Source organism: Diachasmimorpha longicaudata, chromosome 10, assembly GCF_034640455.1.
Source record: "Diachasmimorpha longicaudata isolate KC_UGA_2023 chromosome 10, iyDiaLong2, whole genome shotgun sequence".
Lineage (NCBI taxonomy): Eukaryota > Metazoa > Arthropoda > Insecta > Hymenoptera > Braconidae > Diachasmimorpha > Diachasmimorpha longicaudata.
This window is the reverse complement of record NC_087234.1, coordinates 5,716,730-5,732,506: the sequence shown is the minus strand read 5'-3', so window position 1 is coordinate 5,732,506 and position 15,777 is coordinate 5,716,730. Positions and strand designations below refer to the sequence as shown.

Below are 15,777 nucleotides of genomic sequence, written 5' to 3'. Positions count from 1 at the left end.
ATTGAATGTTATCGAAAACAAAAGCGTAAAATATGACGCGTCTATGCTTCAACAATGGAACGTAAAATCTTTGTTTTCCGCACCTGAAGCCAATAAATCCAGTTAATTTGTGCATTGAAACATCAAAAACAACCGCCACCAAAGGAATATCCCAAGAACCCTCCCCTTCTCCAAAGCAGGATGACATCCAATGAACCCCTGACAACCCTGAAAGTGCATCAACCAAAGTCAGAAGAATAATAAAAACTAAATGGAGTTATAGAAAATCCGTTCAAAATTGAGCTGCACGAGAGAAGTCAAACGGAGGAGGGTAAGCGGCGAGATCTATCCGGAGGATTATGGAAACGAAGCAGTTGGACAGAGAGAAGAGATGATCACACAGAGTTGAAGCCAGAGAGTCACGAAGTTGACTCATCAGCCTATCTAATCGATAAAATTGATCGTGCACCACCACCAGTGATAATTCGTCGTAAGCGTATAGCATCACGAGCATCATACCAGAACCATCGTCCAACATCAGACACAACGAGTGATTCAGCTGGCTCTGATTTGGTGAAAATAACCGAGAAGGATGATTGTTTGTACTTGTGTCCAAGTTTACGATGCACAACCTCCTACAATGATGATCATCACCTAGACAAAGCGATAAGTTCATCAACATTTTCAAGTCATTCGTCCAGCATAAGAAGATCGTGGAAGAAGCCTCGTTTATTTTGTAATGATAATCGCCTGATCAGATCGTCCAAGCGACCCTTCAAGAAGAGCTTCTCGAGATCATCGGCATCGATATCATCATCAAGTTCATCAGGTGTATCAGCATCGTGCTCATTGGCCAGAAATTGGCAAGGGCGGAGTAATCAGCGGCATAATGAGGAATCGTCAGCTCCGTTGAACGTCAATGGCAAAGATGAAGTCGATAATTACGAGGACAAATCAAAGGATTCGATATTTGGCATCTGGCCAAAACGTTCGTTGACACTGCCAATAGGTCGGAAATTAGCGGCGTGGGGAAGGGAGGGGAAGAATTTACTAGTGAAATCCGTATCATCCGCAAACACGTTTGTACCGACGACAATGACATGCATCAAGTCCCCGAGGGCTATGTCGGAGAACCTACTGGGACGATCTGACACTGATGAGTGTAACATGACGATGTCAGGGTCTAAATCGGTGGAGCATCATTCGAAGAAGGGTGGTTCATTGAAGGACGGAAGATTGACAACTCCAATTGTTATTGAGGTGCCGCAGCAACAGGGTGGCCAGCTGGTGCAACGGTGGAGTAGTGTCAGAGTCAAGGGAAGCAGCACCAAGAGTTTATTGTTGGAAAATGGTGGCCCTCAAGCACAGATCAGAGAAACACTCAATAAGGAGGTATTGTTTTCAAGATAATGCAGCTGGTAGTAGATGGGAAACGTGATATTTCCATCGATTTCCATTATAATGAGTCGACCTAGACGGGAATTGTTGAGAGCGATGGAGACGGTGCCTGAAAAGGACACCTTCAACAGGCCTTTCCCCCTAAAAATGAATTCCTATGAAAATAGTGATCGGTAACTGGGTCTAGACGTGGAAAGTATTATTTACGTAGGCCAGTCTTGCATTTGCTAATCAATTAAAAAAAATTGTGAATGTTATCCTGAACGTGGTGGTATCGCGTGGTCGGGAAAGCTCGCAACAAGCGGGTATTGTTTCTAAGATGATGTACCAGGTAGTAGATAGGAAACGCGATGTTTCCACTGATTTCGAGAATAATGTGTCGCTTTAGAAGAGAATTAGTCAGGAAGGAAGAGATGTATTGTGACAAGTGGTGACAAGCTTTGAATAATGGGAGGATGAGTGATGGCTTTCAAAGGGGTCACGTCGACGGAATTTCTCATTTGATGTTTCAGTTCACAATTACGAGGTGAATGAGTCCTCGAACTTTTAAATGTATACGCTGACATCGATATATTTTAACTTAATACGGAGGCACATAATTAGATCGGGTAATCAAATCCCTGGGAATCCCGGAATATCACTCATGTCAGGTAGTAATTGATATCAGGAGGTGTTCCAATTATCGGAAATTGAATCACTAATTGTGAGACTATTGCTGCATTCACATCAGCTACTGAAGTCAGGGTGCAATTTCAGTGGAATTAATCCAAAATAGGATTCGTCCTTCTTGGAAGGAACACCTGTCACTTCTCTGAATGTGCTTAGTGGCACGTGTCTCTGGTTTCATCTCTAATTGGTCGAAAAATGCGAGATATCGACAGCTAATTAATTGAAGTTGAAATTGCTCTGGGATTTTCCAGGAATATTCTCTTATCACGATATAAAAATAATTTCTGATATATTGGAAAAGTGGTTCATTCATTTCAACTGCATTTATGTATTTTGTTGGAACTGATGGAAACGTGGATTTCACATTTCCCCCGAGCTATCATTTTTTTCATCTCCAGGGCACCGGAGCTAATGGACAAATATAGTAATTACTCTGGTTATTCAGAGTCTCGTGGACCTCGTGGGTTCATTGTTTACATTTTCCGATTGAATCCAATACACGTGCTTAGCTGGTGCGCAGTAGCCCTCTAATATCAACAGTATTATCTCGGTGTACACAAATTTCTGCCGTTTCACTATCGGAGATCTACCAGTGCTCCATGTATATAACGCGTGTGTATTTTTCTCCTTCCTATTCTCGCTACTGATTCAACTTTAGCTATTTTGGGAGATGGTGAGTTTTACAAACCCTTCTACTTGGATTACGTCTTCGGTGAGAAGATACGACAGGTCAGTGGCCACGCGATAAAACATGTTTCCATCGACAATTAGGCTCTTTCATGTGGCAATAGCAAAATTTTTGTAATATCCTTTTTTGTGGTCCTGAGTTTGATCTACAAACAATGTTATAACAACAATTTCGTTATCTCTCTTAGATTTCGAGATATGCGTCGTAAACTGACGTCGGAATCAGCGAAATATTTTTCCAGAAATTATTTGCGGCTTCATTTTATCGCGCCAATTTTCACGAAAGATATCGATATTTTTTTCGATGTTTTTCTGGTGGACTGACAGTTTTGCAGTGAAAGTAGTCGAAGTTATTTTTCAAGCGCGTGTGTTATTAATAAATCGAAAGATAAAAATTATAATTTCTATGTTGTGAATCATGGAAGAAAGGAGATAGATAGCTGTGATGACTCTCTATTTTAACGCTCGTATAAAAGCACCAGGGTTACCCTCGCTGAATATCCACCTTGATATATTCCGAATGCTTTTTTTCCCTCTTTTCTTCCCGTCTTTTTCTTTTTATTCTCCTGGGGTATTATTACCAGCGTAACTCACGATGAAGGCGTCTGTGAGGCCTGGAAACGTTGCGGTTTTTAGTCGAGTCGCGCGCGTCGTCGCGTGCGGGTTTTCCATTCAACATTTGCATCTTCAATATTTGCATTTCATGAACTTTTGAGAAAGCCAAATTTCCGAGAAATTTTCTGCAACTTTCTTTGCGTTTTTGACTTGATAAAGGTATGGTCGTATCGTCGGAAATATTTCACACGATATTCTCGTGCCCCAGGAATCGGTGAATAAGTGAAAAAAAAATTGTGCAAACTCATTTATTATTCTCAGGGTAATTCTAGGATGCAGTATACTATTGTTATTAAAATGCCGTCGAGAATATTGCGTGTTTTTTTTGCGAAAAATAAAATAAGAAAATTCAGATCAACTCTGTCCACGGTAAGAATTTTATATTTCACACGCGAAACTTACGAGTGAAAATATTCAAATGCAGGAGAGTCTACGTGACACGATGTTTTCTTTTTCTTTATCAACTTTATTTATTATTCCCCCCCTGCATTCGCATTCGCGATGTGAATTCGATAGAAGAGTTGTTTACTCACGTGAAAGCATCGACAAATATAGGAAAGATAAGGGTAAACATTATTTCCTGATGGGCATCGACTTGCTTTTTGATAATTGAATAATCAATCAATTGATTTTAAACCTTTTCACGGATATCTTGGTTGCACTGCTTGTGAGGAGAATCGATGAACCCAGAGGGAGAAAAAATAAACAGGGTCAGGTACCCGCGTGTTCATGGCTGACCTCAATGTTCTTGCACAGAAAAAACTAATGTTTAAATTTCGCGCACCTTCTGCAGACGACTGCCCCGTTCACTACGCGAAGAGATAGAAAATTGAATAATTTAAATTAAATAGTCAGGATTATATTTCATTTTCAATGGTGAGACCTGCGAGGACATTTCACTTTCCTCTCGCACCGCGTGAAACGTCTCATTAAGTAATCCCCCAGCACTCACTTCGTTAACCCCACTATAATCGGGCTGGAAGCCCTGTAATTGGAAGAGTTGTGAACTTTATAACCCTTGTGAATTGCGTTTATTGTAGGACCTTAATTACCAGTACATTGTCCACACTGGGGTGAGACGTTGAGGAATAAATTCTAGCATTAAAGACTTTAGGGGGTGATTTAATTTTTTTTCAATTCATTAAAATAGATTTTTTTTTGCATATCTTGTACATCTAACATTTAAAATTTCATTTCTCACTCTTCAGTAAATGCTCAATGTGTAAGTCACTGGAAGCCTAAGGGCTGTGAGTTCAGAACCCACCCCCCGGCCATTTTTTGCATTATTTTAAATTAACAATTCAGCAATTTCTAAAAAATTCTGAAATTTGTCTAGCTGGGGTACACATCCTGGGGCGCGTGTTAGCAAATGCTAACATGGCGATTTTATAATGTACTCCGGTGATAGACTATTGAGTAGTTTCTACAGAAAAGGAACAGTTGCAATTACTGATGACTTTAGCACAAAGTTATGAAAGAAATTAATTATCAGAGTGGGTTTTTTGTACTGAGATTATATGCGGCTTTGAATGCCTCATAGATAGGTAACTTTCATAATTAGGTAGAAACCTTCGAACCCACTGTGACCCTATTTTAAGAAGCAATTATGGTTAATTCCTTTCGCAACTTCCTGATGAAATAAGGAAAGTTCCTCTAAACGGATATTTCTTGCGCGGTTGAATTCACCCTTTTGGGAACATAAATTTCATAACAAAATAAAACCTATGGGAAAGATATTCAATGAAAATTTAATTCAAGCATTTGCTAATTGTTTATTGATATGTAATTATGTTTATTGATATTTATTGATATGTATAATTAATATTGAAACATCGTACTATCGAATTGAAGACCACTGTATGTATGTGTCTTATGTAAAGCCTTAGCAGGAGAGGTCCTTGGAAAATTATTTCCCATAAATTTTCATTGTATTCGCATCAAGTTACTCCGATTACTCCCTGCGTCCAGGGGGTTTCCATTGAGTCTTGCGCCCTGATCACCATTCCACCCCTATTTAACCGCTTAACATCAGGGAACTGGTTCAGTACCGTCAGTATCAGTGAACGCTCAACATAACTATGAATCGTATCACGACAAATTACGAAGTGGTTGATAATCACCACGAGGTATTCATCCGATGGAAATTCGGGGGATAATCCCGTGGATGTTTAGGATTGAAATTAAAGACCAAGTGATTCATCGATGTTGCATTTTTGTTTGCATGAGCATTCGGTGTTTTTTTTGAGGCGAGAAGAAAGGTGGAATTCGGAATATTATTTTTAGTACTTTAACGAGAAAATTTCAGGTCTTTACGATGCTACGAAGGTATCCAAATCCGGTTGTCGGAAAATATAACGTGATTTTCATTCACTTCATGGATCATTAAGTGGTTGATGTTCGTACATTCCATCGGAGACTGAAATATTTGTTGTGGTGGAGGAGCATTTCGAACATGTGGAGCGAAATGTGAAGTTGAATGTATTTTTTTTTTCGTGTTAAAATACCTACGGTAATTTGACATTGATGAGGTAATATCGTCTGTTTAGGTATTATCCCTTGGTGCTGATGTTCTACCGGAGTACAAACTGCAATCGCCACGTGTACACAAATGGACAATTCTTCATTACTCACCATTCAAAGCTGTGTGGGATTGGATCATTCTCATTCTTGTTATGTACACTGCTATTTTTACCCCCTACGTTGCTGCATTCCTCCTTGGTGAACCTGATTACGGTAGTAAAAAGAAGGCAACTAAGTATAGCGAAGATCCCATTGTCATCATTGATTTGATTGGTGAGTATTCAGAAATTATTCCTGACTTATCTGTTCAAATGTCCAATTTCTTTTTTAATTTACATTTGAAATTATTTTGAAAAATTATATTGACGAATCAGTTGAACGTGAGTGTCTCTTTTCTTAATTTTCAGTCGATGTGACTTTTGTCGTGGACATTCTCATAAATTTTCGCACGACCTTTGTCAATCCGAACGACGAGGTTGTCTCAGGACCATGGAAGATAGCCGTCCACTACCTGAAGGGATGGTTCCTCATCGACTTGGTAGCTGCCATTCCCTTCGACCTGTTATTATATGGTTACAATACTGACGAGGTGAGTGAATAATATCCCATCGCTAGTCCCAAAATATTTATATGTCATGGAAGCCTTCATGTTTATTTTCACATATTCCAGTAATATTTTCTACTACAGATTATCTTGAGTTCCTCATTACGAAGACATATTTAATAGCTGTTTACCTCTGAAATAATACAGTTTTATTTTTAAACGGTAAACAACCGTTCAGTGAGATTTTATTTTTGGGAATTGACTTTCGATGTTTTTAGAATATTCTTTGGATCAATGGTGAACATGTTGAATTTTTTAATTTAATTAGTCAAGTTCCATTGGAGCAATCACTCATTGAAGTAAATCATGCACAATCATTGTGTCGAATTGGGAGATAGAGTGTGTTCATGTCATGTGTGAGATAAAAGTAGAAGTTAAATCCGATTGGTGCGATGAAGTGTCTCAAGTTTCATTGCAAAGTGTGAAAAAAAAAAGAAATATTTAACTATAGTTCAACATTTCTACGTAGCTTGGCTTGGACAAGGATGAGGTTAGTCACAATTGAAAGGAAAAAATTGCCAATTATTAAAGTGCAAATTATGATTTTATTTTGATTTGAGAGAATTCAGAGATAATATCAGAAATGATCTCTCTATTTATTTACGCTAAATTTTGTTGAATTTTTGATAATGAATCATTGATAACAAATCCACGGTTTTTATTCACACGATTTTCATTCGCATTCGCTTTTAACTCACATTGAAATACAAATTGTACACTTAATCTTTCATAATTAGATTATTTAATTTTTGTAGAATATTCTTTTCCCCTTTCAATTTTTAAGTCTCTCTCTGTCTTCTTCTAGATGATTTGAGTTGTCAGAATGAATATAGATATGACCAGAAAGGGTGGGTGACATAGAATAAATTTTATGAAAAATATTGACAGTTTCTCGCATAATTTTCACAGAAGTTGAGTGTTTGCACTGAATTTATCACGATTTAAATTGGAAATGTAAAAAAACATAGTTTTCAATTTGAAATTTTCCTTTACGTTGATTTTCGTGTGACACTGAAGGTAAAGTCCCACTTCATAATTAATATAATCGAAAATTTCATGACAACTTCATCTAGTCTAGTCTAGGTTTGGAAAATAACACCTGAAGTGATGGACAATAATCGTCGATTATTTAGCGCCTCTCTTTCATTTTGCCAGCTTATTTTCTTCGGTAGAATGTGGAATATGGAGTGTCTTTCATGTAGCTACCTACAAATTATTGGTCATCCCCAAGTATTCGCTTACTCAACGATTTTTCAATTTTAATGCTTCTTCTGCTTTTCCTTCTTCTTCAGTAATTTTTTTCGTATCTCACGCAAATAAAAATGCTGCGGCATTTTTGTTGTTGCTACTGTGTTTTATGACCATGTGTGAAAGAAATTTGACTGTTATATTTACCAATTGATTCCCTCTGTTCCCCATGGATTATTATTATCCACTGAGATGGCAGAGCCCAGCGTTTTCTCCCAGAACTATCGACATTTTTCGTTCAGCGAATCTCACATGTCCTCATTAAAATTCCCACAGATCTCACCCAAAATAATTACAGATGAAATTCCGAGAAAGTTAGTTCGCAGTTGTTCCGAAACCCACCAATTCCCCTCGACAAAAAAAGTTGAAGTGATTGTTTTATCGGTTAAAAATTGTTCAGAGAACTGGAAATGTTAGTTTTGCGTTTCCACGTTGTCCTATATCATTCATATAGAGTCGAAGGAAGTGATGTGTCTGTTCACCACTGGAAAATCGCAAAATAAATTCCGTTGATGAGCGAATCCCTCCTACGACCCAAAAATTTCCCCAGATGTCAGTTAAAGAACTGCTCATTCTCAAGACTGGGCTATTAAACAAAAATCCTCCTTTTTCAATCGATAAAGGGGAAATAAAAACTCTACTTTCAGACAACGACCCTGATGGGACTCCTGAAGACTGCACGTCTGTTGAGGCTGGTAAGGGTTGCCCGTAAGATCGACCGCTACAGCGAATATGGGGCAGCAGTACTACTACTATTAATGGCAACATTTGCCCTCATCGCTCACTGGATGGCTTGCATTTGGTACGTGACATAATCATCAACACTCAAGCCCACTTAATCGAAATTCATTAACGCGTTATCGATTCTCCCCCGCGGACTTGGACAATTTCCGCATATATAGAAAAATGTCGAGTAAATTTTTCAATTGACAGACAAAAGTTTAATAAAAATTATCTAAAAGATTTGAAAAATTATTTCGCAACCATTCAGTAATTTTCGTATAATTTTTCTCTGAATTACCTTTTCCGGTAATTTTTGTTGAATGAATCTCTCTGCGCATAGATCTGCATTTGTACGAATTATTTGCACCCAGGTATGCTATCGGTAATGCTGAACGACCGTCCCTCAAGAGTAAAGTTGGATGGTTGGATATTCTCGCCAACGATACGCATCAATTCTACTTCAATAATAACACCGGCGGACCTAGTATAAAGGTGAGGTTGATAGGTTACTCTGCGATGAGGAAATTATTGGTTTATCGTCACCTCTTTTATTCCACACAACAATATTTTCGCATGAAGTGTAGAGCAGCAGTTATTGATTTTCATCGCAGATTGCGATATTTAGATTAAAATTTCACATGATTTTTTCATTATTGCAGAGTCGTTACATAACAGCTCTGTACTTCACCTTCAGCAGCTTAACATCCGTAGGTTTCGGTAATGTGGCCCCCAACACAGATACCGAAAAGATCTTCACAATCGTCGTCATGTTGATCGGCTGTGAGTATATTTTATTATTTAAAAAAAATATGAATAAACATTCCCGATGCGTTACTACGTGCGAAAAGTATTTTTGTCAATGTCGACTATATCAGTTCAATATCTGGAAGAAGCCAATTCTTTCTAACAATACCTTCAAAGGCACCCGGGGAGATTCGTGAACAGAATAAAAAACCAGCGGAATGCAAAAGTTCTGAAGAAACCGTAGAAAATATTTAAGATCGCGAGAGACTTTTCTCTCAAAGGAAAATAGTTTTCTTCGTGTGTCACAACTCTCGGAATTTTCCACAGAGCAGATGGTGAATCGTCCACTCGAAAAATATGACACAATTTTCGGTCTTCCTAAACTGCTGAAACATTTGGTGATGATGGAAGCACAAATCACTTTCTTCAGGGTTTTCAACTAGTTGGAAACTTTGCTCACAAAAATCATACGATTATCAGTTGGATTATGTCAATTCTCACCATATCTTCCTTTAAGGGAACAAAAGGATGTTTCCCTGTAGAATGAAAAGTTTGTGGAATGAAAGAGTTCAAAGAAAACCGTAGAAATCATTTGAGTTCGCAGAAGTCTTTTCTCTAGAAGGAAAATTGTGTTCTTCTCATGTGTCACAATTCTCGAAATTCTCAAGTGAATAGATTGTTTATGGGTCAGGAGTACTCAACAAGAGTTGACAAATTGTTCACTTGGAAAATGTGACATAATTTCCGACCTCTTCAAACATTTAATGATGATAGAAACAGAAATCGCATTCTTGAGTGTTCCTGACTAGTCGGAATCTCGGTCAAAGACGTAATAGAATTATCGGTTGTACTAGTTTTTATTTCTGCGATAATTTCATTTTTAAAATAAATTAATATGAATCGATTCGAAATCAATTCATATGATTGATTTTATCTTTCAGCTCTTATGTACGCCAGTATATTCGGTAACGTATCAGCGATCATTCAACGCTTGTACAGTGGCACTGCCAGGTATCATACGCAGATGCTCCGCGTGAGGGAATTCATAAGATTCCATCAAATACCAAATCCCCTTCGTCAGCGTTTGGAAGAGTACTTCCAGCATGCCTGGACTTATACGAACGGCATTGACATGAATAGCGTTCTCAAAGGTTTTCCGGAATGCCTCCAAGCGGACATTTGTCTTCATTTAAACCGACAACTCCTCAACAACTGCAAAGCCTTTGAGAAAGCGAGTCCCGGGTGTTTGAGGTAAAGTTTCAACTTTTTTTTTATGAATCCGTTGATCCTCTTTGTTCTGAAACGACGGGGTCGGACTGGTTAAATTGTTGCGTAGGTGGATTATGATTTTATTTATAACGATGGGAAGCAATGTAATTTTTCAGATTCAAGTATTCTAACTTTCATCCTTTTACACTTTAATTGCAGCGATACCTTGAAAGTTAGAAAAAGAATCTTATTCGATTTAATTAAACGATATCAATGGATAATTACATCCCGGAAGGGAATCTATTATTTCCATAGTTAGCTGGCTGTACTATGTGCAATACAAGAGGAATTTCCCACTTGGTTTATTACACGTAGAGACATGATACATACAAAGAGTCAACAGCCAATAAAAATCCCATTACTTTCAGGGCTCTCTCCCTAAAATTTAAAACAACTCATGCACCACCTGGCGACACTCTGGTCCATCGTGGCGACGTTTTAACGTCACTCTATTTTATATCACGCGGTAGTATCGAAATACTGAAGAATGATATAGTAATGGCCATCTTAAATCCACCGGATATATTCGGTGAAAATCCCTGTGAGCATACGACCGTTGGAAAGTCTTCCTGCAATGTACGAGCCTTGACTTATTGTGATCTTCATAAAATACATCGCGATGATCTACTGGATGTTCTTGCACTTTATCCGGAATTTCATCAGCATTTCATCGAAAATTTGGAGATAACTTTTAACATGAGAGATGTGAGTGCAGTACCGAAGCAACTGATGTTGTTCCCAAACGTTCACTCGAATAATTGGGATTTTTATTTCAGGAAGAACAAGCTGGCGTTGATCCAATATCTGCACGATTCCCAGTCAGCACACCAACGGATATTGATACTGATACGAGAAGATTTGCTTTCCGTCCACCTAGATATCGGTATGGGCCTGGTGGTCAAAGTTTAACCAGTGCACACTTATTACCAACTGGTAGACAAGACTCACTTCAGGACGATGCTGATGAATTGTGAGTTTGTCAATGAATTTATTGTCCCTGAATATTTTTATGATCAATGGCTACCGTAATTAAAATTCTAATCACCTCTAATATCGCGATAAATGGCAAGGGGTCCCCCCTGTGGATCAGTTACTCTTTCCCCTCGTCAATCGTTCCCTTGGAAATAAATGCTGTCTCAATTTTTCTCTAACATCACTTGATATTTTCTAAATAATTAACGAGTGTGATTATTCAAATTAGTGATAAAGCAAGTGGCCACGGTATTCTTGAGTTCAGCACCGACAAAGCAGGTCAAGATGTCACACCGCTCAATCTCGAGTTCGAGGAACCAAAGCAAAGGAGCTCCACATTGAACTCAATAACCGGTGAGAGAAAGCATAAACCTATTTTAATATTCGTTCCTTTTTCTATAATTAAACCCTTCGTTTTTTTTTCAACTCGACGTTATGGTTATCTCAGTTAAAATGATTGTTTTGGAGTTGGGATCGAAAGTTGCAGTATTAATTTGCGTTTCAACTCTGTGATGACACATTGAACACCCGCGGTGACACGGTAGAATCGTTCAAGTGAATTTCGATTGTTGAATATTTTGAAATATTTCTCGAACACTTTATCGTTTCACTGGTGGATTAATCTTCAATGACCGGATGTTCGCACTGATAGAATCGATGAGTTATTGTTAACGAATGGATTTTGCTTGTAAGTTATGGTCTGTTTGGCCTGGCTAAATTATCATTCGTTAGTAATCAACGAATATATATTTGAGGAGCTTTGTTTAACTTGACTTTCGCCATTCAAGTAAATCACTCGTTATCTACTAACGAATATTTATTCATCTCTATCCTTTGCTGATAGTTATAGAATCCCATTGGAGTTCATTTATTCCCATAAATGAATCATTCTATCAGTGCAGCTTTGCTAATTGTCAGGACATAAATAAAAAGCAATTGACACCACAGGGTTGAAACCTGAATGCAGCTCCTTGCACGATAACCCTAGTGCATCAGACATTACGGAATTAAACGTACTGAGACGATTTTTTTCTCGTCTTCCCATTCGTTATGGTTATTCTTCTATGTGAACAGCTTTATTTGACCTTCAACGAATCGCTATCGATTGGGTTTTAATAATTTCTAGTTTGGATATAAAAATATGATGACCCGCATGCTTTACCGGAGAATTTAGTACTTGCATGAATTTTTTGTTCTATTTCTTCCTGTGAAAAGACTTGGGAATAAATTTGTCTTTCCATTAAAAAATTGAATAGTATTGGAAAACCTAATGCCGTGTTACTCAACCTTTAAAATTAATGAATATTCATGAAATCAATCCACCCCGGTCCCCCAAGTTATACAATACTCTCATTTAAATGACATTTACGACTAACGAGACTTGATAATGAAAACAGAATTCCCCTCGTAAAAAATACAATAATTGGAAAGTACTTGCGCTTTGAATGTGTGGCATTTCCTTCGTTCCTCTGACTCTTTATGATTTTCATTGCTCCCCTCCCCAAATTCATGGCCATTAAAAATTAAAAAAAAAAGAGAAACAGAAATGGTTTTTGGGTATCACCTTCATAAACGTAAGTTTAACGCCTTATTCACACCTGGTTGTTCAGGCATGCTAACCCATCTCAAGCGCAGTATACCGGATCTACGTCAGCAGAAGATTCATCTACAGCCGCTGACGAGTCACGACTATCTAGCTAAACAGGGTGAGTATTTGAAATAAAGAAGAAATTAAGACAAAAAAAAAACTGAAGACAACAATTGAGGGACTAAGAAAAATGCACTGTGTCACCCCCTGTATGATATCAGCACTAACACCGCGAATATTTCAATACCATCATTCCCAATCGCACTGGTTGCTGCATGGAAGTTAAACTGGAATGTACAATCGCTTGAAGAAATAGTAACTAACCATTGTGGTATAGTGAAGCTAAAGAAATAATGCGGCATTTTGGTAGGATGTAGGAGACATTTTCTTGGTTCATGGAATTTTTCAGTGGTATTAAAGGGTATATTTGTGTTTTAAGCTACTACGACATTGGTGAGACCAGCGAGACGTAGTTCCGCGGTGGTTGAGAGTAGTATGGCTAGTCATGGGTTGATTCAACCAACATCAAATTCATCAAGTCATTATACAATACCATCACCATCGCAACAGCAGCAACAGCTGTTGCATCCTTCATCCAATGGTAATTATCACTCACGTTTGAACATTTGTCGGATTGATGATTAGATTAATCAGCAGGGGATCAGTTGAATTTCTTCTGTCACCCAAGGCCACTGGATAAAATTGGAATATTTTTTTCAATCTTAATTTTGCCATTGGAAACCATTTTCTGTTCGCAGTCCTCCAAAGTTTTGCTCCGTATTTGGTTCGTTAGTTCTTTCATTATGGCGGTTCTTTTACGTTAATCCATTAAGTATTATTTTATCGTCGAAACTTTGGGTGTTTGGTCCTTCATTTGTGTTCAAATTCATAAAAAAATCGCTTGGGAAATTTCTATTGGATATATTTTTTGCTTAAGATCATTTATCAATCGTTTTCGTTATTGGACCAGCTAGGGATCAGCGTGGAGTCTCTCTCGGTTTATTTCTTCATTCTTCTTGCTTATTTATTCATCTTTGAAGGAATACTCTCTCACCTGACCAATCATGTTGTCAATTGAGACAAGAAGGGACGACAGGTGATTGCATGTACTAAAGAATATTGAATTCAACAGGAGACTTTCAAAGTGGGCCCGGCCGGCCACTGGAAGAACTAACCACTAGACTAGATGACTTGTCAAAACAAGTGTCATCCTTAGAGCGCACAATGGCAAGTGACATAAGACTCATATTGGCATTGCTGCAGCAAACACTAGACACATCCAAGGAGAGCTCCAGCACCGAAATGATGCCTGGCACAGCGCCAGCTGCAACAACAGGACCAAGGACAAATCGTGCACCAGCACTGGCACAAAGATCAGCCAGTGAGCCACAATCATCATCGATACCAGCAGCCTCATCAGCCAATGGAAATGGGACAAAAATACAGTCGAGTGCGTCTCACAGTCTTTTTCGGTGAGTGTTAACATCAACTTTATCAGCATTACTTTCTCTGTCTTCACGTGATATCAATGTTTAACATCTAATGTTACTTTAAATCTGCATATTATTGCGCAACCCAAAACACAGTGAGACCCAAAGTAATCCATGTTTATTCTTTTTTTTGTTCCCATCATCGTTATTCGGCGAAAATAGCTTTCTTTCCAAATCCCTGGATCAGTTGCATTTGATTTCGGCGCGTTTTGTTTTGGAAAAGTTGGACAAATACCGAAGGTGACGATATTAAGAAAAAACAAAAGACAATTGACGAGAATAAAAGAACATTTGAGAGGAATTAAAGATATATTGTTATGAAATTTTGTTTGGGGCTTTTTTTTTTTAAGATGGCGCCATGTGTTTACTCTCACTTATCACTTTACACTGTTCTTGGCAGAGATTATAGGGGCGTTTGTTGTCGCTTATGGTGCGACTTTAGAGGATTCCCGGGGTTCTAGAAAAATCGCAAATTCCCTCACGAATTAAACTCCACGTACTCCGTGGTAATTCCTTACTGACAGGCACGTTTACCATCGTAGTTCATGGACCATCACTAGGAAATTTTGCGGTTGAAGCCACTCCATAAGTGTCAGAAATGTACCCTATAATGTCTGCTCTTGGGGGGCGAAAGATAATGAAGCATCTTGTACAATGAATCCTTGTAGTTCGTGAATCTTACGATTTTTTATGCTTGAGTTCTGTTCTGCTCTTCATAGTGATCCTCTTCAAATTCCTGGGCAATTCTGGGGAACTATAATTTCACTGTCTCTTTCTGCACAATCGACTGGAATGATATTTCTTTTGAGGAGATGACGTTAATGAATGATTATCGTTGATTACTACCTTCCGTACTTCAACGTCTCCTTGAATGAAAGCCAAGATGGTTCATGCATGATTAAATTTCACATAATGTACAAATGAAAGGATATCTTAACAGTGACCTTCAGTGCATGAACCAAAAGAGGCCAATAGCAGTTAAATTAAGTCACATGACGCCATCGAATAATTATAATTTTATTCAATTTAATAGAGAAATGTTAACCTAACTTAGCGACGCATCCACCACCACTGTAAATAAAGTCACCGGCTTGCTCGAGTAACTGGCTATGCGGTGCTTCGTATATATTGTTGACTGAAATTTAAAAAAGACTATTAATGAACAAACCTAGCATCGGTTGACCCGATGAAATTACTCTTACCTAGCACAAATTTATCAATTTTCACCCTAAAAATCAATCGAAAAAATGATACTATGTGGTGTAAAAATT

At 38.1% G+C, this 15,777-nt stretch overlaps 1 protein-coding gene across 9 annotated transcripts in view; it reads left to right on the top strand.

Moving 5' to 3' along the window:
• Positions 1–15,777, top strand: part of LOC135166509 (potassium voltage-gated channel subfamily H member 6) — a 52,380-nt gene that overhangs the window by 33,312 nt on the left and 3,291 nt on the right. For 6 of the 9 annotated variants that reach the window (XM_064128783.1, XM_064128776.1, XM_064128777.1 and 3 more), the window contains 12 exons: positions 5,895–6,141; positions 6,276–6,457; positions 8,368–8,522; positions 8,815–8,935; positions 9,103–9,223; positions 10,129–10,438; positions 10,825–11,161; positions 11,233–11,426; positions 11,658–11,782; positions 13,039–13,134; positions 13,456–13,617; positions 14,149–14,488. In XM_064128783.1, the coding sequence (XP_063984853.1) occupies positions 5,895–6,141; positions 6,276–6,457; positions 8,368–8,522; positions 8,815–8,935; positions 9,103–9,223; positions 10,129–10,438; positions 10,825–11,161; positions 11,233–11,426; positions 11,658–11,782; positions 13,039–13,134; positions 13,456–13,617; positions 14,149–14,488 (2,390 nt within the window). Of the gene's footprint in view, positions 1–5,894; positions 6,142–6,275; positions 6,458–8,367; positions 8,523–8,814; positions 8,936–9,102; positions 9,224–10,128; positions 10,439–10,824; positions 11,162–11,232; positions 11,427–11,657; positions 11,783–13,038; positions 13,135–13,455; positions 13,618–14,148; positions 14,489–14,668; positions 15,736–15,777 lie in introns of those variants that run through there. The other 3 variants (XM_064128784.1, XM_064128781.1, XM_064128782.1) reach the window with 3 other exon arrangements.